Genomic DNA, 24,628 nt, shown 5'->3' with positions numbered 1-24,628 from the left:
CTACATTCCACTGATTGCTTTTTCAAAGGCTGTCAAGACAGTCGGAAATGCTTCTCCAAAACAAATCCAACCTAATAGATTTAGCTCACCACACTTTTATTTAAATTTTCGAGTTAAAATGATGGAACAATATAATTTGCATGCAAGCCCACAATATTTTTATATTATTAGCACTTTTGTTTTCAAAGTCCTCTCATATTCTTCATAACATCACTAACATTTTTAAAATTTCCTTGTCAAGTGTTCTTTGAATTTTATATTCTCTATGACATGTGGAATTCAAACATTTCTTATAAAAACAAAGAGCACAATTTGCAGGACTGAATCGAAAAACGTTGGTGAAGAATTTTCAAGTATGGCAAATAAACAAAATTTTCGAAGACAAATAGTTGAGTATGTAAAAAATTGCAACTTAAATAGATTGCTTTATTGTAATCATGATGCACAGATCGGAAATTGATCTTTAAAATTAATAACTCAAAGTGATTAATTATTCCTGTCAATTTTTCTCGAATGATTAGCTCAAGCAAACTAAACATAAGACGAATATTTACAACTGATAAGTGATAAGTTGAGAACGTTGATGTTGTTTGTTAATTCGAAATAAAGTGAGTAAAGGACAATGACACACTGTTCAAAAAAAAAAGTGTAACTGTAATTCTCATAAAACGAATGGAAGGATATCAGTGAATCGACTGGAGTAATGAATAAAAATCTGACCAATTGCTAGCTGAGGATGAGAACATTGAATTTCGACCACCATTCTCTTACATGAGCATTTTCCTCAACAACCGAGGAAGATGCCCATGTGAATGGGGTGTTGGTGAGTTTACCGGTAAATGAGATAGCATCTGAAAGAACATCAAAGATAATGATAGAGGAAGCTGAAAGAAATTTGGCGCATAACGTAAATGGCAAATATTTTTAGAAGGATTACTCTCTTGATAATAATTGGATTGAGTTGAAATTATTTTATGGAAGAAAATTCGACCTCGCGAGGAAATAGCAAATTAAGAAATAATACAGGAAAGAAATGACCAGATATTACCATTACTGAATTCATTAACAGCGAGAAGGGCAGATTCTGCGGAATATCTCCGGTCGGCAAAGTTGGCCACATCACTGCTAACGTTCTCTTCATTCCACTCTTCAACATCAGGTAGTTCGCTAGCTGGTAACTGGAAATAACAAATCTGTATTTCTTCTTAAATGATACCCAAACTACAGATTGAGATAGACTGTCAACTTATTTGTGCATCTCTAGGAACCGGTCCAAATAAGAAAGCTTCTTTCCTTTCTTCTTTCATATATATATATATAATTTCCTTTAATGGAGATAAACAGAAAAATAAAGCTGACGAATGCTGTACGTACATTAACTTGAACACCTTTGATCGACCTCTTCTCATCCCTAGTGACCGCTATACTCTTTTCAGTGCTCAACAAAGATTTCACGCTCTTTTCTTCACGAAAACTTGTCCGATCCACCGATTGAGCACTATGTACTCCTCTCACCCGCGCGCTGGAGCTTCCGGTAAAAATGAACTTTTTTGCAGCTTCCTAAAATCTGAATTCACGATTATCTGCAGTAATTTTACTAATATAACAAAAATGAAAAGTTATAGAAAATGTACTTATTTTGTCGTAATTTTGTCAACAATCGTCATTAAATAATTTACTCACAAATTTGGTGAAAGTTAGGCTATGTATATGGATATGATGCACTGCTACGTGTTGGAACATTTGCAGAACGAGTTCCACTTCATTTGCAAATAGCAAGATGACACACATTTCAGCTTAACATTTACTATGTAAGAAAGTAAAACATGACTCAATTTATGTACTGATTCAGAATCATAAAGTGGAAGCATTTACTAATTTGATATGAATTTGTCCCTAACACTTTCTGTGTTACTTTGTTTCTTCCTTTTCTGCGGATTAAAAAAAAAAAAAAAACGAACACCAACAAGTTCCGGAATGCTACTTCTTCGTGACCTCTTGGTCGATTTACATTTAATCAGCTCCTCCTCTTCATTATCCAATAATTCACCAAGTTGTTGCGGCTGATCTTGCTGAAGATTACTTGCTGCGTTCATTTGATTTAATTGTAACATCGAGTGCATACTGTGTTGCTCATTTAGAAAAGGTCGCAGATGTGCAATCAGCGAATTATCCTTCTGAAAGTGCTTACTAAACTTCATATTAATACTCCTCCTGTAAAATTGTATATTGGTCGGAAAATATGATACACTTACACTAGATGACTTTTATTATTTATTCAGCTCAAATGGAGACGGACGAGAGTTGACATTGAAAACTTGAAGTTATTAATAAACAAAATGAAAATAGAAAAAGGCACATTCTGCTGTGCTTTGATTCGCCGTAAAGAGCCTTCTAACCAAGAACGTATTGTCTGCTTTGCTACCTCCTCCTCAATGATATACTCTAATTCCTCCCGATGCAACAGTTCCTCAAGCTGTAAAGATTTTCGTATATCGACGCTGCGATACGACAGCATACTGAAAATGTTTTCTTTTTTCCCCATAAAAACTGAAACTACTGTAATGTTAACCAAAATTGATCAATAAAAAAAGAACAAGAAACAGGTAACGAATCTTTTAGAATTTTTCAATAGGATTTGTAAGAATTGTTGAAGTAACCAACTTTAAGACATCATGAAAGGAGATGTCGTCGCCATTGTGCAATCGAACCATTTCATGACACATGTACTTAAACAACAGTCGATCTCTGTTAGGGTCAACCTCCAGTCGACCTTTCAATAAGCGTAATAGAAATTTCACCCGACGAACTGGTATTGTACGCTATAAATGTTCAGTTACTAACGAGATATAAAATATAAGTGTTGTACGGTAATGTTGAAAGAAATAACTGCATTAAATGATAAGATAAAAAGGTGTTAGAAATTCCCCATCATCAAATAACTTGCCTTTTGTTCTACATCTACTATGTTCCAGACTTGCTGGAAGTTACGGATGTCTGCATAGCTTAGAAGAGCATCTTCTTCGCTTGAATAAAACAGTGAGAAATTCTCGATAATCACAGCTATAACAAAAATTATCCGAACTGTTCCATGTCACTTTTGAACAAAAGAATAGAAAGTTAAAGTTGATACAGAAAAGTGTTAAAACAAACCAACAAGAAGATTTAGAACAATATAAGTAATGATAAGATAGAAAGAACAGAAATAAATGATTGCACCAAAGTAATTGCCACAATCAGTTTGCCAGTAACTGACACCTTTCTTCCAATAGCAAAGTGGTGGACTGCGCTTAAAAAAACATCGGAATAAAACTTTGTCTCAATGTAGATATGTCCGGAATGGCAGGAATACACGACAACAGATGTGATATACGCACTACGTACGATTCCTTTTCTTGATCCTAAAGCTCCACTTCCGAAGCACAGCAATCTCAATAAAGATGCTTCATGTACAAAACCATTTCATATAATTTTTTGACAAAAGATAAATTAACAATGTACCATGCAGTCATGCATGATATCGTTCCAATCTTCACCAGTAACACTTCGGAATAATACCACCAAGGCTTCCTTAGCATTTCGAAAATTCACATGCCTGAAAAAAAATCGTTAGCTAATTTATGAAGCTATAAATCATCAGTGGATTAGATAGCTTTTGATGAAAAATACTTCAATTCGAAGGATTAAATGTCTCACTGAATTCAGTATATTTTCGTAGTGAAGTTAAATTAATAAAAAAATTAGTATTTGTAACAACAGTTTGGGATGCAGTAGAAATTGAATAACCAAAAAAGTGAATATATAGGAGTAAATTCAAAACTGAAAAAAATAAACAATGAGCAACGAACTTGGAAACAGCTTGTCCATACTTAACCATACCAAACAGTATAACACCAGTATAAGCGTAGAATAACACCAAAAGAAACATCGCTGTGATAATAAACATACTTCGCACCATACTCATTACTACTGTTAACATCAGCATTTTCAAAGTCGTTTTTCGACCTGAAATGACAAGCAGTTCTATATTGTGGATATTTTACTTTCATTCTCAATGAAAGTCTTTTTTTATTGTGATTAATACAAAAAAGTAATAGAAAATAGAATAGTCATTCTGACCGGCTATGGTGAAGAATCTCAAAATGACCACCAAGTATCCAAAAGTATATGTAAATTCCTTCAGCTCTGTAGGTCCGCCAACAGCGCTTGCAGGTAAAGCCATAATAAAGTGAGTGAAGATCCAAAAAAGCCCAAGTACTGTTATCAGTAGATCGATCCGATTCCGCCTGGACTGCCAGAAACCACGTACTGTGAATGCAATCATCTTTAACAGAATCTGAAAATGATCCATCCCAAAATGAGAAAATAACAATTCATTGAAATTAATGATGAAGAGAGTTAACAAATTTACTGAAGAAAAGAAGATCGAACCGTATTTCTCTTGAGCGCAATTACTTTTAATGCTCGGTTCGGCTTAAACTACACAAAAGAAATTCAAAATAGCTGTTGATCGAAGTTATTGAATAATATTAGAAAAATTAAGGAATAGATTTGGAGGGACGATGAAAGCGAACAGTATGAAGGAGCGATAATACCATTTTACCTATTTCCTTCAATTTATATACAGAGATTATTTAATTATTTGAGTATTTATATGCTTTCAGCAATTCCACTTCCTGATTCCCATCAATAACATGCAGTGTTATCTCAAAAAAGTTGGAAACTAATAGATCATTTGATCGGTTCCTTTCTTATAATTCAATCAAGTACTAAGCAAAATTTTGAGAAAATGCCAAGGGACTTAAAAGGCTGCAGAACTAAAACTAATTCAAATTTTAAAACAAGAAAGAGATGACAAAGTAATTCTGTTGAAGAATTTAAGAAAAAGAAATGAAAAATGGAAAACAACCTCAAAAGTGAAAAGGATATTGGCAATAGCCGATACACCTGTCATGAAGACAAGAGCCTTGTAGCTATTCTTCTCTTCTTCAACATTCCATGGAATAAATAAAGTCACCGAATTGATTACTACTAGCACTGCGAATACCTAGAAAATGTCAAGTGAACAAGAAATAATGTAGTGTGATCTTAAAAAGATTCGGGAAAATCAAATGCTCACATTTAAGAAAAAGAAACTTTCTGAAAAGGATTTAGAATTTTTTGAAGAAAGTCTCGGTTTCCGGCTCATTACCTATAAATTAATATAAGAAAGTACCTGTTTGAACCACCTGCTCAGTGTCATTTCATACAATCTAATGCGGAGTTTAGCTGACTCCGCTGGTTTCGGTGGAACATGTAAAGGCTGTGCCATTTTCAGACGTGCTTTCAGGTCATGCCAACGTCGCTGGTCTACTGTAAGCAATGCTGTACCCTAAACATTCTCGTTAATAAGATGGTGCTGAACATGAATACAGCAAATTTTTGTAATAGTTCGTACTGAGTGTAGGAAAACTAGTAATGAAGTAATGACGAAACAAAAATTCATATGCCCCAAAAGATTCAAAAGTAAGACAAAATTGCTTCTTGGTAAATAAAGCCAGGCTGTTTGACTTATAAAGCTTAATTAGAAAGAAGCACTCTAGCTTAGAATAATCTGAGATGAGGAAAAGTTATGTGCTAAAATCATAAAAGTTTTACTCTATTTTCAGTGTAGTTGGCAATGACGACACCAACAAAGAGTGTAAGTCCGATCATACACCCAGTAAATACATATATATGAATAAAGACCACTGCCCACTGAAACATGAAACAAAGTATGATAATGGAGCACTGCTCTATAGTCTTCAAATTTTATAATGCTGAGTAAAAGGTGGAAACTTTACAGGTCCTTGTCTCATCCACAATATATCACGGATAACATTCCATCCTTTGTACGATAGAGTCTCAAACAGTGCCAGCATAGCATTGCCGATATGGTCAAAATTAAAATTTCGTGGATTTGTCCTGCAACATCTTTAATTTTTAAATAGATTGGAGACAAGAAATAAATAAAACTAATTTAATATTACCAAACTCGAGGTACCCAAATTTTCGGGTGCAGCTCATTGTCATTCTTCCCATACACTTCCATTCGTGTAACAAAGACTTTTTGTTCAAATATACCGAAACATTTTTCCTGCAACCAGATTTCGCCAGGATTATTCCACAACGGGTAGGATATTCTTATTGCAATGTATTGAAACGAACTCTTTCAGTGATTGCTGGATCATTACATGCAGCTAATTTGCCACCAGCGATCTGTACACCGAAACTGGCGAATATAAACATGAGCAAAATAAGCAAAGTAGTAACCTAAAATTTCAATCATCTGCAAGTATTCCTTCTGACATGAATAAGCAGAATGTATTTAAGAGATTGTAGTAAGAAGTACCAAGAGAATCTCTTTAAATCCTTTGCATAGCTCTACCACAACTCGCCTGATATGCGGAACAAGAGTGTAAATGCGTAATGGTCGCATGGCTCGGAAGATCATCATCATCTGTGCCAGTGAGTTAATTTCCACATAACGCGGCATCCAAATCAAGTAAATTACACTCGTCTAAAATAGCTTTACAAATAGTGAGACTCATCATAGTGAGAAGAAATACCAATTATGAAAGTAGAGAAGAAATGAGTCTCTACTTTCATAATTGGTATGCGTATAAATCAAATTGTCCTGGATAAAGCATCATCTCTCAAGTTTCAAGATAATCATTTTTCCTTTTCTGTTGACATATTATTTACTCTGTTTACTATTCTACAAAATATTGCTGGAATATTTGCATGGTATCTCATTAGCTACTTTTGATCCAAATAGTTAGAAGGTGCATCATGGAGTATATAGCAAGAGAAATTCAGTTAGTTTTGAACCGATACGATAATTATCATCAAGAGATGATACGATAATTATCATCAAGAGATGATGCGATAATACAGGTAATGCTTTCTATAAAAGAAAAAAAGCAGCTCTATAATTTAGAACAAAAGAAAAAACAGAGGATAAAAAAGACATTTTGCTTCCAAAAATCGCAAAAAAAAAGAAAAAAAAAAAAACATCGGAGAAAATGTGAAACTCTTGTGTCGTTTATATTATAATTATTGAGAAATTAAAATTATCTGCAATTATGTGAGACGGGAGAAATCATCTTCACTCTCAACACTCAATTCAATTTTTGCCATCCTAGAATTACCAAAATTGTTAAGGTAATTTAAGGTAACGAATGGATATAAAAAAAAATTTTTTTTCTTCTATTAATCCTTATTTATAAAGATTAGTAGACAACTATATATGAACTACTTGTGTATGGAAGGGTCAGGTATTTGAATTAGCAAAAATTGTGAAAAGTACTACCATGATAAGAAATAAGCTTGATGGAAGGAACATACAATGTAAATGAAAAGAGTCATCACACCACCGACATCTCGTACTACAGCATTTGGCGTAAAAATAAACCCGTTTGCAAGTACCTTGACAGCAAGTTCAAAAGTCATTGATATAACGAACATATACTCACAGATCTGAAAAAGATGTTGCTAAACTACAAAACTTAGCAGCTTCAATTCCACTTCTTCAAATTACATAATTACAACAACTACCTGTAGATAAGGGTTGTTGAAGATCAGATTCTCGCCCGTAGTTGGCCATGGACTTTCGAATAGCATTGAATAACAGGAAAGCGCCGTAAAAAACACCATTGCCCAATCAAGATATGTCAACAAGCCGATCAGCTCACTACAAACTATTTTTTGGTGTACCATTAATAATCAATTCTACTAAATGAATGAATGGAATTATAAATTAATTGGAAAAATCTACTTCTATAATTTTTTCTCCATATATCAAATCAAAATTGAGTTGAATACGCTAGAAACAAAATATTTCCTTGAGAACTTTAAAAAAAGAAATGATATTGCCCAGTATTCCCATGCAAACAAAAAATATCTCCAAATTATCGGCAAAATCATTGGCATTACTACGATGAATTTCTGCTAGTTTATAAAATTTTCAATTATATACTAAAGACGACAGCACAAGATCTATCGATCTAAGTTAAAACAAATGAAGAAACTGACTGTAGTTGCTTGTAGCGTTGCTGTATTTGTTTTCCAGTAATTGAGTCAATTTTGTCAGGCATATATTTGGCATAAACTATTTCGTGACAGATATGCCTAAGACGTGAATCCCGATCAACGAGAAAAAGCGGGCGATCAAAAAAAGGATGATTCTCGCGAATTTCCTCTTCAATCCGATTCCTCAAATCAGCACTATTATCGTTTTCAATAATGATGAAGCAGAAGTAAACGAACTCTTTTCATAATATCAAGCAAACTTAGCAAAATGAACAAATTCGAATAAAAGAAGTAATTAGGTTAATAGAGTTGATAAAGGCGGAAGAATATATGCAAGAAGAGACAGAAACGTATATTTTTTAAAGCTTTAGGTATTATTGTCACAGATAACAATATTCCTGATAAGAGATGCAATACAACCTAGTTAATTCTGCATGCTGTCGCTTTTGCTGCAATGCTTTGATATCAATTTCACCGTGTTTTAAATCATTTTTTGGTGCCGAATCTGCCAACCGCACATCACCATTTTCCTTCAGATGTTCATAAACAACTTTCAATTTTACTGGTCGATTTATGCTTCTGTTATGATATCTGTAGTGATGATTCATAGCGTTTATTACAATTTATACAGTGCTTTATTTGTAGTTACACGGTGATACTTTTATAAATAATATGAAAGAGTAAAGCAATGAGTAACCTCGAATCTCCCCAAATTCGAGTGCCACCTTGGCCGAGTTGAGCAATGAACTGATTTGAATCCAGAAAAAGGGCACGATTCCGATTTGCTTCTCTGAAAATCAGAACAATCTACTTGAGAAGTTGAGTCAGTTCATTTTTAAATGAATAACCGCAAGCTCATACTCGATAAGAATGCTAATTGTCCATTTCGATGATAGCTGACCGATTTGTCGTACAGTAACGGAGCTACGGAAGAAAGATCTCCCGACACTACGTAACAGTTGCTTCCGCTGAAGATCCGATTCTAAAATGGTAAGCAGGAAAAGTGAGATAATTTGTATATATATATATATATCCCATATTTGGTGATGGCGTTTTTTCGTTGAATGATCCATCCATCTTTGCAAGTCAAAAAAATATATACTTTAAGTGTACAAATGATTTCTTAAATTGTGGGAAGCTATTTAAAAAAGTGTTAAATAGTTCTATTGTACATCTGAAAATAATGTTACCTTCAGAATGGAAACTGTACGTCAGTGTATTGTCCTCTGCAAATTGTTTTGTGAAACTCTGTCGCACTTTTGGCAGCGGAAATTCACCGGATACTTTTCGTAATTCTACCATTTGTGGTCGAGTAGGAAATTTTTCAAAAATTTTCAAACGCCACGGAAGTGTTGTACGCATGCACGTAGTCTGCAAAAAGTTTACTTTTTTTTTAATAAACTAATTCACCTTAATTTTTCTTAGACTGCTCTTTCTCAAGATTTTCAATCCATCCATGATTCTAGGAAACAATAATTTCATTCCTGTATTTCCTCATCAAAAACTGCATATTTCGATAATAATGCCTTCACTGCACATTATACCTCTTCTCTTGCTTTGAGTTGTTTCACTTTCTTCAACTCTTCGTCCATTTCCAAATTATCGAGTATAACAGCAACGAATAACGACAAAACAATCTGAAATAACAATGTTGCCATAGCTGTAAACGCATCATGAATAGAACAAATATTCTAATGTGATTTTAACAGAAAATGAAAGCCCAAGCCATATGTTGTATCTACAAGTCTATCAAAAATTTCCAGATTAAAAAATAAAAAAGAAAAATACCAAAGTAACAAATAAATGATATCCGACGAAATATATCGCAACGAATGGGACCATTGATTCGTTTGTGGTACGTAAAATCTCCACTACTACATCTGTCCACCCTTCTTGTGTTATTATTTGAAACATTGACATGAATGCCTGGAAAGCGTCCCACACATAACCCATAACTGTATTTAAATTAAATTAGGATTATGAAAAATAGAAAGATCTACTTGTGGGAATGTTCGAAATTTATCCAAATTTGGAACATAACAGAAGAGTTGAAGAGAAACAGCAGAAGTGATAACGAGTAGTACCATCGTAAATACTACCAGACCACCCAGTTTTTTTCCTGGTCCAAATATCTATAATCGGAAATATCTGCATCAAGAAGTAAGAGCTATCAAAATTATCATGTTCACTTCCCACTTATTGGGACAGTAGCATACAGAGCTATTCGTGCATCCCTCCAAGGAACAATTATATTACATACATGCTTATCTTCCTCATGATAACATTTCAATTCTCCATTTTAACTTATACGAAATACCTTTTATGGGAAGTGGAGAAGCAAAGTACTGATTAAACAATCACTCATTTATTACTTTCTATTTGTCTAATAAGTTGTAAGCTTCCAATTCAATTTGTGTAACAACTTCAGAGGCGATAAATTGAGAGTTTATGGCACTAGTGGAGTTTTCTCTAATTTTTTCCTTTTAAAGAAAAGCTAGCAAACTTATACACGAAATTAATACAGTAACCTTATACACGAAATCCTCGAGCATTGGAGAAGCGCGAATAAGTCGAACGATACGAAAAACTTGAAAATAAGTGAAAAGATTCATTGAATACAGTGGCTTCACGATATTTAATGTGCTTCCAATGCATAAAATAAGTTCAAACTTGTGCAGTCGTATATATCCATTCCATCCCAAAGCGACCATTTTCAAAAGACATTCCACGTTGAATATTATCGTAAAGCCTACCTATGCTGTGCGCATATTATTTTAACAGTTACCTTGCCAACTGTAAGGCAGAAATGGAAATAGACTAACTAGTAACGTTCTTTCAGTCTTTTACAGTTTTTTACACGTTATTCATTAGAATTGGTGGCCATAAAAATGTCACTGGTGAGAATAATGAATGTGGAACCTCAATATAGTAGTAAAAAAGCTTGCGTGGTTCATCACTTGCGTCATGTTTATAAACAAAAGATGCATTGATGACAGCGTTCAACACCACCATCACCATCATACAAGTTTGAAACACTGCTGAACGAACTAACTGAAAACATCGACTAATCACTATAACATGTAGCTGTGTTATTACTACAACTAAGTTGTTTATCAAAATAACTATGGATTCCTTCTCTAATAAAACATTTAATGCCACAACTAATCGTCGATTAATGCAATCGATTAAACATATCAGTTATTACCATAATTTTTCACTTCGTCAACAGTCAATGACAAATTGCAACTAACCCAATACAACGGTTTGGGAGCACTGTCAGGATTTATCTTTTCTGCATCCACTGCCATCAGTCGCCATCCATCTTCTGTTTTTTCCAGTTTCTTTAAAAAAAATTGCTGCATACTATTTTTTTTTTCTTTTGATATCAGCATCATCTTACCAATGACTCGTACAAGTTAGTTTACCTGAGCGAAACTATCCTCAATAGTGATTTCACGTGTCTGCCACATTTCACTGAACTGCACCCGTATTTCCGCAAATGTCTCCGTTATTACGGCGATAAACACATTCTAAATAAACTGTTTGCTATATTCTTTGTAAGTAAATGTAAATATCGGCCAATTAATCAGCTCTATGTATTCCGTAAAAAGAGATGAAGGCAAACCTTAACAAGCCAAGCGAGTAAAAATATCAATGTGATGAAGTAAAAAAAAGCGATATAGGAGGGAAATGTGTCTAAACAGTCGTATAGAACGTATACCCATCCTTCCTGTGATGCTGCCATGTATACGGTGAATAAGCTAGAACCTGAAATCTATCAAACAGATCAATGAACTCACTTTCTTTGAGAAAGAAAAGGCATCTGGAAATCTTGACTATAACTGTTTAGCTTAATTAGATTTTGATTTCAACAATACAACTTTCTAATCATGAAAACTCACCAAAGTCATTAAACATGCCATAGAAACCTTCAGCATGAGCGCTCATATCCAACTTCAAACATTCCATATTGGTTGGGCATTCGTAACCACCAGCCCCCTTTTGCGAACACATCGTATCTGGTATAGCCAAGTCGGCGATAGTCACATTAGAAATATTGGTACCCGGAAGGACACAATGATAGTCCATTCGACCGAATAACTGTACTCCCATGATTGCGTAGAATGTCATGAAGAACATGAAGAATATTGTTACATTCTGAATCTGCTGTGAAGAACGTCTGAAGTAGAAGTTGGGAATTCCAGTGGAATCTGATCAAGAAAGGGACCGTCAAATTATCACTCATTAGTTTTCTTCTGATTATTAAGCAATCTTTTCTGAACAGATATTTAAAAGAGTAAGACTATTAGATAATTACTTGATGATCTGTTGGATGCGATTCTTCGGGAGCTTAAAACGTACGATGGACCGTACGAAGCGTATCATAATAAATGGCCTTGGAGCCCTTATAACACCATACCATGGATGATAATGCCATTTCAAGTGTGGAAACCAGAGACAGATAAGTTCGTAAGCGTTCAACAATACTGATGTAATGTGCAAAGTGAGTAAAAAAAAGTCAAATTGACACCAGCGATCTCGAAGATAGCTCCCTTCATACTAAAGAATAAAATTAATGTATATTTCACTCACTCAGTAAACATTACATTTCTGCCATTCAACTTCCGTGGCGCTATAATCCTTTCTGACTAAATGACGAATTAATTCGAATAATTTGAATGAATTGCTTCTCTATTCTTTAATCTCAGATTTACATAAATTAGACATCACTGTACAAGATGGATTTGACATGGAATCAACTAACCGTGATAAGACCATTAGTGACAATTTTGACAATAGCTTCGATAAGAAATACGATAGTAACAATGGCATCCGCAAGAAACACAATGTAATAGAGCGGCGGAAAAAAAGAAAAAGTATGAGGAGTGTTCAAACATACTGACATCATTGATATTAAGCATGCAAGTTTGGGAATATCTTCAAAAATACTGCTGCGCAGAATGTCTGCAATGAATGAAAAGATCATTTAGTAGTGGGCATTTCTCAATGTTATATATCTGTCATCATTAATAGCCACTAGTACGAACTGAGTTCATGAAAGATAATTTGACCTTCATAAACGATACTTAATTCTCACAACGAGTCGAGTCTCATTATAATTATAATTCAGTGACCATTATTTACTTATCTTTTGGCCAATAGTTAATGATTAATAATGGATGACCATGAAAAAAATGTGTTAAAGAATGTGTTCAAGTTGATGAATTCACACAATTGGGATTCAATAACACTCTTCATAGATAAGTAGTGTGCTTAAACGAATAATGGGGAAGATACGAGTTAATAAACAGTTTGATACTTAAAGTAGGGTTAAATTTGAAATGTGAACTATTCGTTTTTCTCATTCCTTCAAAAGTTTTTCATGTCCCTGTGTCTTCATCAATAGATTTGGGATATGATGTCAACTTTTAACTGATGTATTTAATTTCATTTCCAATGAGAAATAGATCGGAACTGAGACATTCACTGAATATTACAAGTTAAAAAAATCGAAGGAAGAGATACAGGACGAGAAGCAATGTGGCTAACTCACAAATTCAGTTACTGTCATTTCCTTTAGCTAGCATAGATCAAACTAAGGCCTTTATTGTCTTCCTAATCTATTAATTCAGGTATAAAAATCATGCTTTCCATCGAACACAATCAATATCAAGATATTCTACTCTCTTTTCTTCATCAAAACAGAAATGACAGGTTATACAGCGAGATGAACACTTATCATGCTTGCAGATAACTAATAATTGTTTTGTTCATTTCTGTTTGCAATACTGCATACGAAGTGAGCTCAGTTTCTGAGAATAATGTCAATGTTAAACCATTTCCAGATGAAATTGGGAGTTTTAGGCCACGGATCCATCTTGCATTTATCCATGTTACTTTCACCAATCACATTCACTGTTCCATTGTATCATTAGAAAAAAAATCTTGGGATAACTTTTAATTGATCTCTGCAGATCTCTTTTAGATTTATCATGGTAGAAGAATTAATGTGGTAAACTGATTAACTTACATATTGATTAACTGAACACTTAAGTTCTATATCCAAACATTTCTTATACGGATGAAAAATATACTGTAACTAGGTAACAATGTGACCTAATATTTGGGACTACGTACCACTGGTATGTTGCTTGCTTGCGGAGGAATCCATGTTTAGCATTTCTGAGAGCACAGCAACTGAATCATTTGCACCTCGCTCAGTCCCTATTGATATTTGCTGCTGCTGCACTTGTTGTTGTTGTTGCAGTTGTTGTTGTTGTTGCTGTTGTTGTTGTTGAATAACTATTGATGATTTACGACAGGTCAACATGACACCCGTCATAGAATTACGTCGCAAGCTAAAACAATTCGTTGTAAAGGATAATTGTGAAGATCCAACATCACTCAGATCGGTTAGTCTTCCCTAGTTAATTCACAGAGTACATACCGTGCAAGCTAGTAATCACATTTTTCAAGCATGCTAAAATAACAATCTAAAGAGAGGACTCAATTATGAGATTGGTTAACATCAGTATAAAATGAACGGAGAATGATGATTTAGGACATTTAATTGATTTTAGCTGATGAGATAGACCAACGATGTAATAAATGGGAAGATGGAAATAGTTAATTTAGCATCTGTTCTGATTTCTCAAATTTTCTATTCATTTAAAGCTGTGCAGTAAATTGAGGTACCATTATCTTGTAGTGAATTTGCAAAGAGATAAAATAAATCAAATATTTTTGCACATTTCGATTAAATATAAGCTTTTAGATGTCCTATAATCTGCAACACTAAAACTTGTTTACTTCAGAATTATTATTCCACTACCGAATTAAACGATGTTTCACGGCACATCTTTGAATCTTGCCCCAGCTTCATTATACTGTTATTCTATTCCACTTATCATTATAAAATATGAGGAAAAAGATGGGAATGTTACTTGAAATAGTTGATCCAGGCCTGGTTGAAACAGCACAAAATACTGGAGGGAAATGAAAGAATTAGAGATATCTCTCATGAATTTTAGAGACTTCAATGTGTCTGTATGTGAGCAGTTCGAATGAATTTGTGGGAAGGCCAAGTGTGCCATCTTTGACAACATAGACTAACCCATCTGGTAATGATAACTAGGCAAGATAATGTAGTGGGATTCACAAAGAGGAAAAGAGAAGATAACATCCAAGGCGAAGTAAGACAGAGAGATACACGTCAAAGGTAGGTAAGCTTGTAGCACAGGATATAAGTGGATGAAATCGAATGATTTAACAGTAATCTGAAATAGATGGATTCCTATATTACTGGAGCGAAAATAGATGGAGGCAGTGCTACAGTGAGTACAACTGGAAAAGAGAATGCCTAAGTTTGAAATGCCAGGAAGAGTAGTAGTAGAATATTCAAATGAGTACCTGTTAGAAAGCCGTTGAGGGGACAAGAGGAATGTCAACGAAAGAACAACTTCCCATACCAACTATTTGCGAGCTTTGCGCTAGTCTTATCTAGAGCGGGAATGGAAATGGATGAATTAGATGGGAAATAGGGAAGAAGAGTTGGAAAAGATGAGCAGAAGAGTGCTGTGAAGACCTAATTGAACGGAAGAACCAGAAAATTTAGTGGGAATCCTTGGCTTGCGTACAGAGGGATCTGATCAAAATGAACTAAACGCACATCGTGACAAGCTAAGAAGGGGAAGGGGAAATATTTGAAGAAAGCTATGTCACTCTTACATTCGTCAGAGCGAAAGTCGATTCCAGGAAACAAAACATTTTGAATTGTTAATGTACCGCAAACATGCAACGCTGAAAATGAAATCACCACAGTGCAATTAAAGGAATCGATTTTAGAATTTGCAAAAGTTAAACATCTCTGCTAGAGAATGAAGAATGAGGATGTCTTAAGAGTAGATACGTTATTACATAGCTTCTGCATAACAAAATCTAAAAGTTTATTCAGCTCACTGCATCCATCTTTTACTTCTCAAGGCAGCTTTTTCTTTTGGCTTGACTGCATTGTGGCATATGTGCTCATTAAAATTCAAAACTATCACCTGGATGACTTTTTTGAAATAATGATAAACCATAATTATATCAGTAGCGATAATTAAGCAATTTGCATTATAATTTGATATCTTATGTGTAAAATAAACTGTCGAACTTTCAACTATCATTAAATGAAGTTCTATAGCGAACTGATATACCATTAAAAAATCCAACCAGTATCCGATTGAAAAAAGTACATAATACTTCCTTATTGATGCCTATTATGACCAAACGAAATGTTTTTTGTAAAAGAAACAGGCGTGCCGGATCATTATCTGATTAATAACTCCCCATCCCAGAACAATTTATATATTTGAAAATTGTTGAAAATGAATTGAATATATAAGAGACTCTCCATATTCTTTTAAACAACTTTTGAACCTTATTTTCAATTCATTTTACTAATCATTTCAGTTACTGCTGCTTCGCTCCTTCCCAGTTCTCATCCAGCTTCTTCGGTACTTCATGAAACATCTCTTTCTCAGTTTGTTTCAAAAAAATTAAATAGGTCTGTTTCAAATTCAAAAAATCTATTTCGGAAAATCCAAAAACTGGCACACTTAACAAAAGCAAAAACATCAATAATGATAACTAATAAAATAAGCCGACAAGTTCACAAAGATAACATTATCTGGGAGAATATAATGCATCCTTTCCTAGCAATGAAGCCTAGGAACGATAAATGCTTCTTTTGGCAAAGAAGCCTGAATGGAAACATTGTTATTTTATTAGATGTATTACAATGGTTGGTAAATTGAATACAAGTCTCTTCTAGCAGGAAGACTTATAATTCTGAGTGAAATAAAAGAAAAGAGACTTTCAGGAAGGAAGATGAAGGAGGAAAGTAGTGGTTTTAAAGTATTTAATTAATTAGTGTATGACAGTAGGTGATTAGGACTGCTGATTAACAAACAGATGGGTCTTTATAGAGTTGTTATGCGACATATTTAATGAAATTCACACTTTACTGATACTTCCTTTGAAAATGAAGAGAAGAAAAAGAGAAAGAAGTAAAAGAATAAAGATTTCGGGGACACTACCTCTTCTAAATTAATTGCAGTTTTAAGCATGCTTTAAAATACGCATTCAAAAAACACTGTCTTTCAAAGTGTGCTTAAAAATACATTTAATTTAATAACTCTGTAAAACAATGCAAAATTTTAATTTGCACTCAAAATGGTGCTTGCATGTGCATTTGGTTGTGTTAAAGAAGTTTTTGTTTGAAGAGAGATAGAGTGAAATGAATAGATTGACGCGAGTTGAAGATCAGTGAAGCGAAATTTGACGGATATCAATTCTATGACAAGTTGACATGTTATCTTAACATGAAGTCAAATAATGGTACTATTGAGAACCTTCAGAAACTAATCAAATTGTTAAAAAAAAAAAAAAAAAAGGAAAAAAACTTTCTTTTTTATTCCTCTCGTTTGATCAAAAGTAAAAAAAAAAAAAAAAAAAAAAAAAACAGGTGGAAAATTGCAGAGAATATAAAGTTGATGAGAAACGAGTACAACTGCTATTTCCATTGGTAATGAAGAAATTAAAATTATTATCATCATTTTTGTTGATAGAAAATCAAATTGAAGTGTGTATTAACCAAATAAATGTATCATAGCAGCTCAAGAAATCAATCTGGATTTGGGACTACTTATTGAGCTTTTTAATTATTAGTGTATACTATCCAAGTACACTAAAACTCTCCAAACATTATGAACATTCCATTCTACAGCTCTACTCTGCTCTGCAAAATTTCAATTTTCCGAAATAATGACTATAATTTGAAAATAAAAAGAAAACACATGCTAACTCATTTCTTCTTCCTACTGTGAGAAAACAAAAAAACAAGCATTTGGCTAACTTGTTACGTAGTTTCATCGGACATTAGAGTTGTTTAGAATACACAAATCATCCTTATTAACAGTCTTGTAGCCTAGAGCTATCATTCCTCTATTACTCAGTGGTAGTTTTTCCTAAAAGTAAAAAGTAAAGTAAAAAGGTCTAAGTATGGTTCAGTATCGAAATGACGAATAGATCTAGTTATTTTTTCCCATAATCTAGTGTCTGCAATGTCATATAGAATAGTTTGTAAAATAAGTCATTTCAAGCACTACTTAAAGCAGGAGAGAAAAAGGGTAATGAGTGCTTTTAATATAAATCTGAATATTCAATAGCTGTATGATTTATGTCAGTACTAAAATGTTTGTATTTGATGCATCAAGTGACAAAAATATCGTTTCCACGAAATTTGCTATCGCTGAATCAGACGACGTTCAATCTCAAATTCAACAACAAAATTTTTGTGTTTAAATTTCTTCCGATATTTAAATCCTCGAAAGCAATACATGAAACCAATCAATTATAATATGCTGATATCATTCTTATGACAAGAACAGTTATTATTGTATGAGAGTATAATTCTTATGAATAGTCGCAGGATAATATCTGCAAGGACCTCATGGTTAACCTGACGACGATTAAGTACAACGAAAAGGCTTTGATGACAACTGTCATATTTCGTAAACAGGCAAAAGTTCTTCACATCATATCAGGTTGGTTTAATCTTTCATTTTCTAACTCCACCCAACTGATATAATTCTCTTTATATTGTGTTACTTGCTGAATGATTTGCTGGATTTCTTCGAGCTGCAGAAGAAACTTCTACTGCAGCTTTTAAGCACGTGTCTTCTATTGTAATATTTAATAAGCATTAAATAAACTTCTTAATGATATAAACGCTTCACTTGTTGTCATGGGCGCATGTCTATCTAGGGATGGAAAGATAAAAGGTCATTTAAAAAAAAAAGTTTACCAAGTAGGTATTGTAATATTTTGATGAAGTGAGGTGATATGCAAATTAGATGAGATATTATCATTTTGTTTTGTTAAGTTTAATTCCAGATATAAAACGAAAAATGATTGTTTGGATAGTAAGATGCAGCTACTATCTAAGATATCCATCCGAAAATATCATCTATTCATAATGTTTGATAACAGAAGATGACTTAGTGCAGTATCGTAGTACGACTGTTTCTTCACGGTGCTCTATTATAGTTGTTCTGGACTGTAATGATGAAGAGTCTGCTAAGTATTCCTAGCAATTTGGAACAATTAGTTCAACTGTCTATGTTTTTCTACTTACTTTTCTTTGCTCAAGTATGAGGAATACCTGCAATTATTTCCACAGATATTAAAATTTTCTTCATTTGTTTAAACAAAACGGTTTTTGACATTATCAGTTAAGCTAATAATCTTGAACCAAAAACACCACTAAAAGAATTTTTTTATTAAAGATAAAGTCGAGTTCATGTTAGTTAACTTTTATTAAAATTATTCTAGATCGATATCCATCCTAGTCTTTAATCTTCAAGCAAAAATACTTCGCTCCCAGAGCGCTTTCCTTCGACAGTTAGTTTTAATCCTCAAAGAATGATCAACTCTGCATTCGTTTTAATATTACTCAATAATATCAGTACAACTGATGGCGTCAATATAATGATACAGGAGCTGATATAAAAAAATATAACATAATGATAAAAGCTGTGTCAGTAGTGCATTTCTATAACTATATAATTACCAGATAACATTCAATATAGGTACTCGTGATATTCAATTCTGGCTTATAATTTGCCTTGCCGGTATTCTGAGGTATATATATATATACATCGGTTAGCAAAAGCATCATTACTGAAGATTTGTCGTTCAATATATCTATTCTTGAAAAGAAATTCTCGAAAAAATTTCCGACACGAACTAAGATGATAGATCTTATGATGTGAATGAACTAACTGCCACCATGGAAAAGGGGAAAATGTCAAAATCAGAAATACTGTTCTCAGGAATCACGAAGGACTACTACCATACCAGTTTTCCGTATATCTTATCAGATACTGCTAGTTGCATACTTGGATCTACCTGGCCAATTTGCAGCCTTTACCATCACTGTTTACATTGTTTTCATGAACATCTTGGGAAATGAAGCACTGAACCGTCTATATTATCTGCTTCTATGCATTATTTTATAACTGAAAAGCTTGCGACGAATACACTACTGACTATGACTCCAACGACGTTCATACTTCCCAAGTCAAATAGACTGAAGAATAACCGGCTTGGCTCTAATCATTCTTAGGCCTCATTTCCCTAGTTAAATGTGATCACAATGGCAGGTTGGTATTTTACGGCTGTAAGAAAGGTAGTTGACATGACAGTTTTAGGCAGTAAGGCTATGGGATGTCTGGGTGGAGATTGGTGGCATTGAGGTTGTTTCGGTAGTATTTTTTTATCATTTACAGTTCTGACAGATTTCACATAAATGTTTATATAGATTTCAGGAAGCGAAATGTTTTCGGGGTTAATTCAGCGACTATATTATTTCCGATTCTTGAGAATTAATACTACCCGATACCAGAATTTAGCAACAGGAGAAACAAGGATCGTGCCTGTTTCCATGCTTCCTGATGATTATACTTTTGCAAATGCTAGTGATGCCAATGTATCTCGATATCGTAATAAAGTCATAAGTCGTGCATTGGAAGTTTATCTTAATGATGTTAGAAAGCAGAATAAAATCATGGCCCGAGAAAAGGCAGAATTCGAGCTTGGGAAACGATATTTGGCCAATATGTTGGGACTGGAACCGAATAACATTACTCAGGATGATATTGACAAGTAAACCTAAATGGCTGTTTATTTGCACTGATAGAGTATATTGAAACATCTGATTAAATTTAAAGAGCACTTTATATAGAGACTGTATTATTTAGGGCGCTGGAGTATCTTTTTCCATCTGGTCTAACAAACAAATTAGCTTTACCGGTAATGAAACCACCCGAAGAAATTTTACCAATGTTGCATCAAATTGCATTTGATGACGAAGGCCGCCCAAAAGATTTACTATTTTTCACACTTGCGCCGAAATTTTATCGACTTCTCTCGGTAGGTTTGTTTTCGTCCTCGAAAACACTGTGATGCGAGGAGTCGTACAGCGAATATCCTCTATTTTAGGTTGTTGGTGCGAAGACAGAAGCATTGTTAGGCTATCAGCAGAAACAAGAAGATGATTCGAAAACGCATAAAATGTGTATATTGCATTTAATTTTAGTGTCAAGCTGTGCGTCCTATATTCTTACATATCATTCTTATTCATTCATAACGTTTGTTCTACTTCCAGGGAATTGTTGGGCACGGAATGGATCAGTCAACAAATGCTTTGTAGTAAAATGAAAGAGAAAATTACGGATGAAATGGTCATTTTTTTTTAAATTTTAAAATTGTAGGATTAGATGCATATAATTTATTATTGCTTACAAATTGTTTTAAAAGCAAGGCTAATAATTGATAATTGAGGAAGAAGCTTTAATGATGTTTGAGGAATTTTCGTGTCCATAGTTGTGTGCATTTTAGTATGCACATCTGATTATTTCATTGGATTACATGGTTTCGCTTCCTGGTGCTCATAAGGAATGGGACTTCATTTTCGAATACAGAAAGTCTGTGGCTGTTGGAGCTAAAGACGTTATTTTTGGTGCAAAAGTAGGTTCAAAATATAGGTTTAGTAGAGGAGAATGAGCTTATAGACAGTGTGGATTACGAATGTCAGAACAATAACCCAGCTAGATTGAAGACTGATTCACTGAGTAAAATTGTTTAATTCTCAAGAAGAGACAGCATATGGTTTGAAATTTATGATTTGAAAAAAATTCAGATAACAGCTGTTTAATAAGAAAAAATAAGTTTTCTTATTTAGGTACCACCAATTCAGTTAGTAGAAGGTACTAATCAACGAATGGCGAAAGTAGAAGTTCGTTTGAAAGCATCGTTTGCTGAAGTTGAAGTACGAGATAAAGGAAGTGGAGAATATACCGTAGACGGATATAGCCTTGATGTATTTCGTTCTTTACAAGCTAGGTAATATATTTATTCATAATCTTCACTTGCTGCAGAGCATGGAAGAAGGAAATCTCCTGAAGTTCGTCTTGTTATTTCCTCAAAAAGCACTTAGGTGGCTAAAAGAGCTTTTTACCAAACAACATGAAATTAGTTTCTGTTTTTAGGGAAATATTCCTAGCACCGCTGATAGTGACGGATTTACTGGGAAAGCTGGACATCACAGGTAAAATTACGGATGGTCCAGGTGGTACCTCTGTCATACCGAGGATCATACGATATGGCACTTCCTTATGTATTGCTGCTCTATTTCCCGAGCATTTCGACAAGCTTCGTCTTGGTATCTTTTTTCATCATCAATGGTTGGTAAATAATCTCCATACCACTGAATGGAGAGTCTTTAATGTTGTTTTGCTCATTAAGTAATGCAAGTATACTTGCGAATTGATTCAGTAAATTGAAAGTCTAGCTTATAGCTGGTCTACTGACATCTGATCCAAGAAGACGTGAACGGTACAAGATCAATCAAAAAGGCGCTCGAGCGAAATGGATTTGGTATCTTTCTATTTTTGTAGCTTTATCATCACATTCTCTTTGCATATGTTTGTACTTATCCGCCAAAACGGACATGGCTTTCAATGCATAACTTCCAACTTCCAAGAGTCTACTTTGTCCTTTGATGTTCATCCGTACCTTGATGATGTAGCTATAGCATCCCAGCACATCACACTCGTCGTAATGGGGGATAATGATCTGTAAGCCTTGCTCTTCTAATTCTTTAAAGTTGTTTTTATACATATTGATTAAAACTCTTCCGCAGTTTTTATCGATAACATATTTTAATCGATAGTGTAAGCCCTAAAGTATTTTGTTAATTTTCGGTAGGTAGAGTAATTGCTGGATTTTTGGGCTTGCTTGTGGGACTATTTGACAGCTCCAAGCTTATTGCTTTTGAATGAAGTGTCATTAGACTTGATGTTCTCAAAAATATGTGTAAGGAGTGGCAAAATTCCTACTTTAGTATAATATTTAATAAGAGCATTGCTCGTGCATTAATTTTGTGATTTATTTTTATCACGTCATTTATTTAAGTTAATAATGTTTATCGGAATGAATAAGTTCTGTCTCATATTCATTTGGCTGTTGTGCTGTTACCGAATTCATCAAAATTAATAATTTTCCTTGAATGATCTATTGCGTGGAACAAGTCAAGATCATTTTTCCTAAAATTGATATTTCGGTAGAAAAAACTTGACATTTTAACGAAATTTCCGTTTACCTACGAATGAGATGGAAATTGTCTAACCACTTCTTCTAATCAATATAAAAATGCACAATCTCTATAAATTTTTTTGTAACTGATGCAAGTCGGTTGTTTCATGTTTCTGTGCGAAGACTGCATTCATATTCAAATAAAAATTTGCTGAATTCAACTGCTAATTCATTTATCATGTCAGCAGTTATTGGTTCATGCTAATTGCTAATTGTTTCAGGAAAAAGCGGTAGCCAAATGGTCACGTTCTCGAATATGTGGTCGCAAGTAAGGATAGTTGGAACAATCTCTGCTAAAACTCTCCAGAGTTCTCCTTGCAGAAAACTGTGATTAAAGAGCAGATAAATGAGAGGCTATGAGAGAGATTACTTCTGATTAGGTGGGTTAAAAAAAGTGGGGACAGATGATAACCAAATAAAAATTTGTAAAATGAGAACAAAGGCTAGGATGTCCGTAATATTAATAGTAAGTAGCATATGGTTGGAACATTCTGAATAGTTCTCTGCTCTGGCCGACTAAAGAAACAAAAGGAAGACAGCTGACTAGCAGCCACTCTTCCTTTTCTATTTGGACGTGTATGTATGTGTATGTGTGTATATATATATATATGTATGTATGTGTACTGTAGTGGGTGATGGCTTGTGGACGATGCCCTGTGGTGACATCTCGTGCAAGGCACCAACCGCTCGAGGAGTAGTCTAACACTGATTTTTCGTCTCTCGCTATTCCAAGGCACCACTGAACTGTTGCTGTAGCTGCACGCCTTCTTGAGCGAATACAGCTGCATTTAAGTTGGACGACGACGAATCGAACCGATCAGCGCACGTCTCCCCTTGAAATTGAGTGCATATCCCTTTTCCTAATCATCTCCACCTCTTCCATCTAGCCTTTTTGTTGCAGTAACTGGAAACGAATGGTACCTCCTGGTACCAATGCATTATGTAGTTGGTATGTATCTCTATTCCCGTCATTATGTATGTGCCTGTGAATTTCTTTGTTGTGACGTATAAATGTGGGTGTACGTTGTTTAATGCATCCATGCGCTAACTCTTCAATGCTGCGTTCAGTATTTCCATAGAAGCTGTGGAAAATGGGAATTGTTATTGTTTTTTTTTTTTGCAGTACATTTGTAGACTGGTTGGTCTTTTGATAAATTGTGGACAGAGGGATGGGCGAGGAGATGGGTCATGTTAGGTGCTTTATCCCCTCAGTTCGTATGATTTGTTTTTTGACTTCTCGTCTATCCATTCATTTTCGGATCCTTTGCTGTTTTATTTCTCGTACAGGTCTGTGATTTGACTCGAAGTTAGGTGGCATACTTTTGGATTAGGCTTCTCTTGTAAATCATGAATGTGTTTATTGTTTGCGTTACTGTCAGGT

General features: G+C 34.2%; 2 protein-coding genes across 8 annotated transcripts; one reads left to right on the top strand and one right to left on the bottom strand.

The window, feature by feature from the left end:
* Positions 1-726: 726 nt before the first annotated feature.
* Positions 727-14,392, bottom strand: Bm2434 (Uncharacterized protein; the record flags this gene model as incomplete). Its single annotated transcript, XM_043077046.1, has 37 exons — positions 727-851; positions 1,049-1,178; positions 1,375-1,560; positions 1,962-2,177; positions 2,360-2,519; positions 2,665-2,822; positions 2,960-3,063; positions 3,154-3,289; positions 3,502-3,595; positions 3,849-4,005; positions 4,120-4,336; positions 4,910-5,047; positions 5,216-5,371; positions 5,638-5,736; positions 5,823-5,943; positions 6,009-6,115; positions 6,187-6,291; positions 6,371-6,538; positions 7,366-7,497; positions 7,576-7,711; positions 8,053-8,232; positions 8,470-8,640; positions 8,747-8,839; positions 8,911-9,031; positions 9,240-9,420; positions 9,594-9,686; positions 9,838-9,975; positions 10,050-10,181; positions 10,578-10,802; positions 10,969-11,100; positions 11,301-11,390; positions 11,475-11,579; positions 11,675-11,817; positions 11,952-12,229; positions 12,368-12,609; positions 12,815-13,014; positions 14,188-14,392. 37 exons carry the CDS (start codon positions 14,390-14,392, stop codon positions 727-729), a joined length of 5,574 nt encoding a protein of 1,857 aa, XP_042932980.1.
* A 6,036-nt stretch (positions 14,393-20,428) lies between these two features.
* On the top strand, positions 20,429-23,481 carry Bma-mrps-9 (Uncharacterized protein; the record flags this gene model as incomplete). 7 transcript variants are annotated; one of them, XM_043077040.1, is made up of 9 exons in its annotated part: positions 20,429-20,757; positions 20,853-21,024; positions 21,094-21,167; positions 21,260-21,335; positions 21,493-21,621; positions 21,836-21,996; positions 22,143-22,315; positions 22,452-22,530; positions 23,469-23,481. In XM_043077040.1, 9 exons carry the CDS (start codon positions 20,429-20,431, stop codon positions 23,479-23,481), a joined length of 1,206 nt encoding a protein of 401 aa, XP_042932974.1. The 7 variants fall into 7 exon arrangements, with proteins under 7 accessions (XP_042932974.1, XP_001900454.1, XP_042932975.1 ...); XM_043077041.1 differs by having other exon boundaries at positions 20,537-20,757; XM_043077043.1 differs by having other exon boundaries at positions 20,660-20,757.
* Between the last annotated feature and the right edge of the window lie 1,147 nt (positions 23,482-24,628).

The sequence above is a fragment of the Brugia malayi genome (genome assembly GCF_000002995.4).
Source record: "Brugia malayi strain FR3 genome assembly, contig: Bm_v4_Chr1_scaffold_001, whole genome shotgun sequence".
In the NCBI taxonomy this organism is placed as follows: Eukaryota; Metazoa; Nematoda; class Chromadorea; order Rhabditida; family Onchocercidae; genus Brugia; species Brugia malayi.
This window is presented reverse-complemented; position numbering and strand designations above follow the sequence as displayed.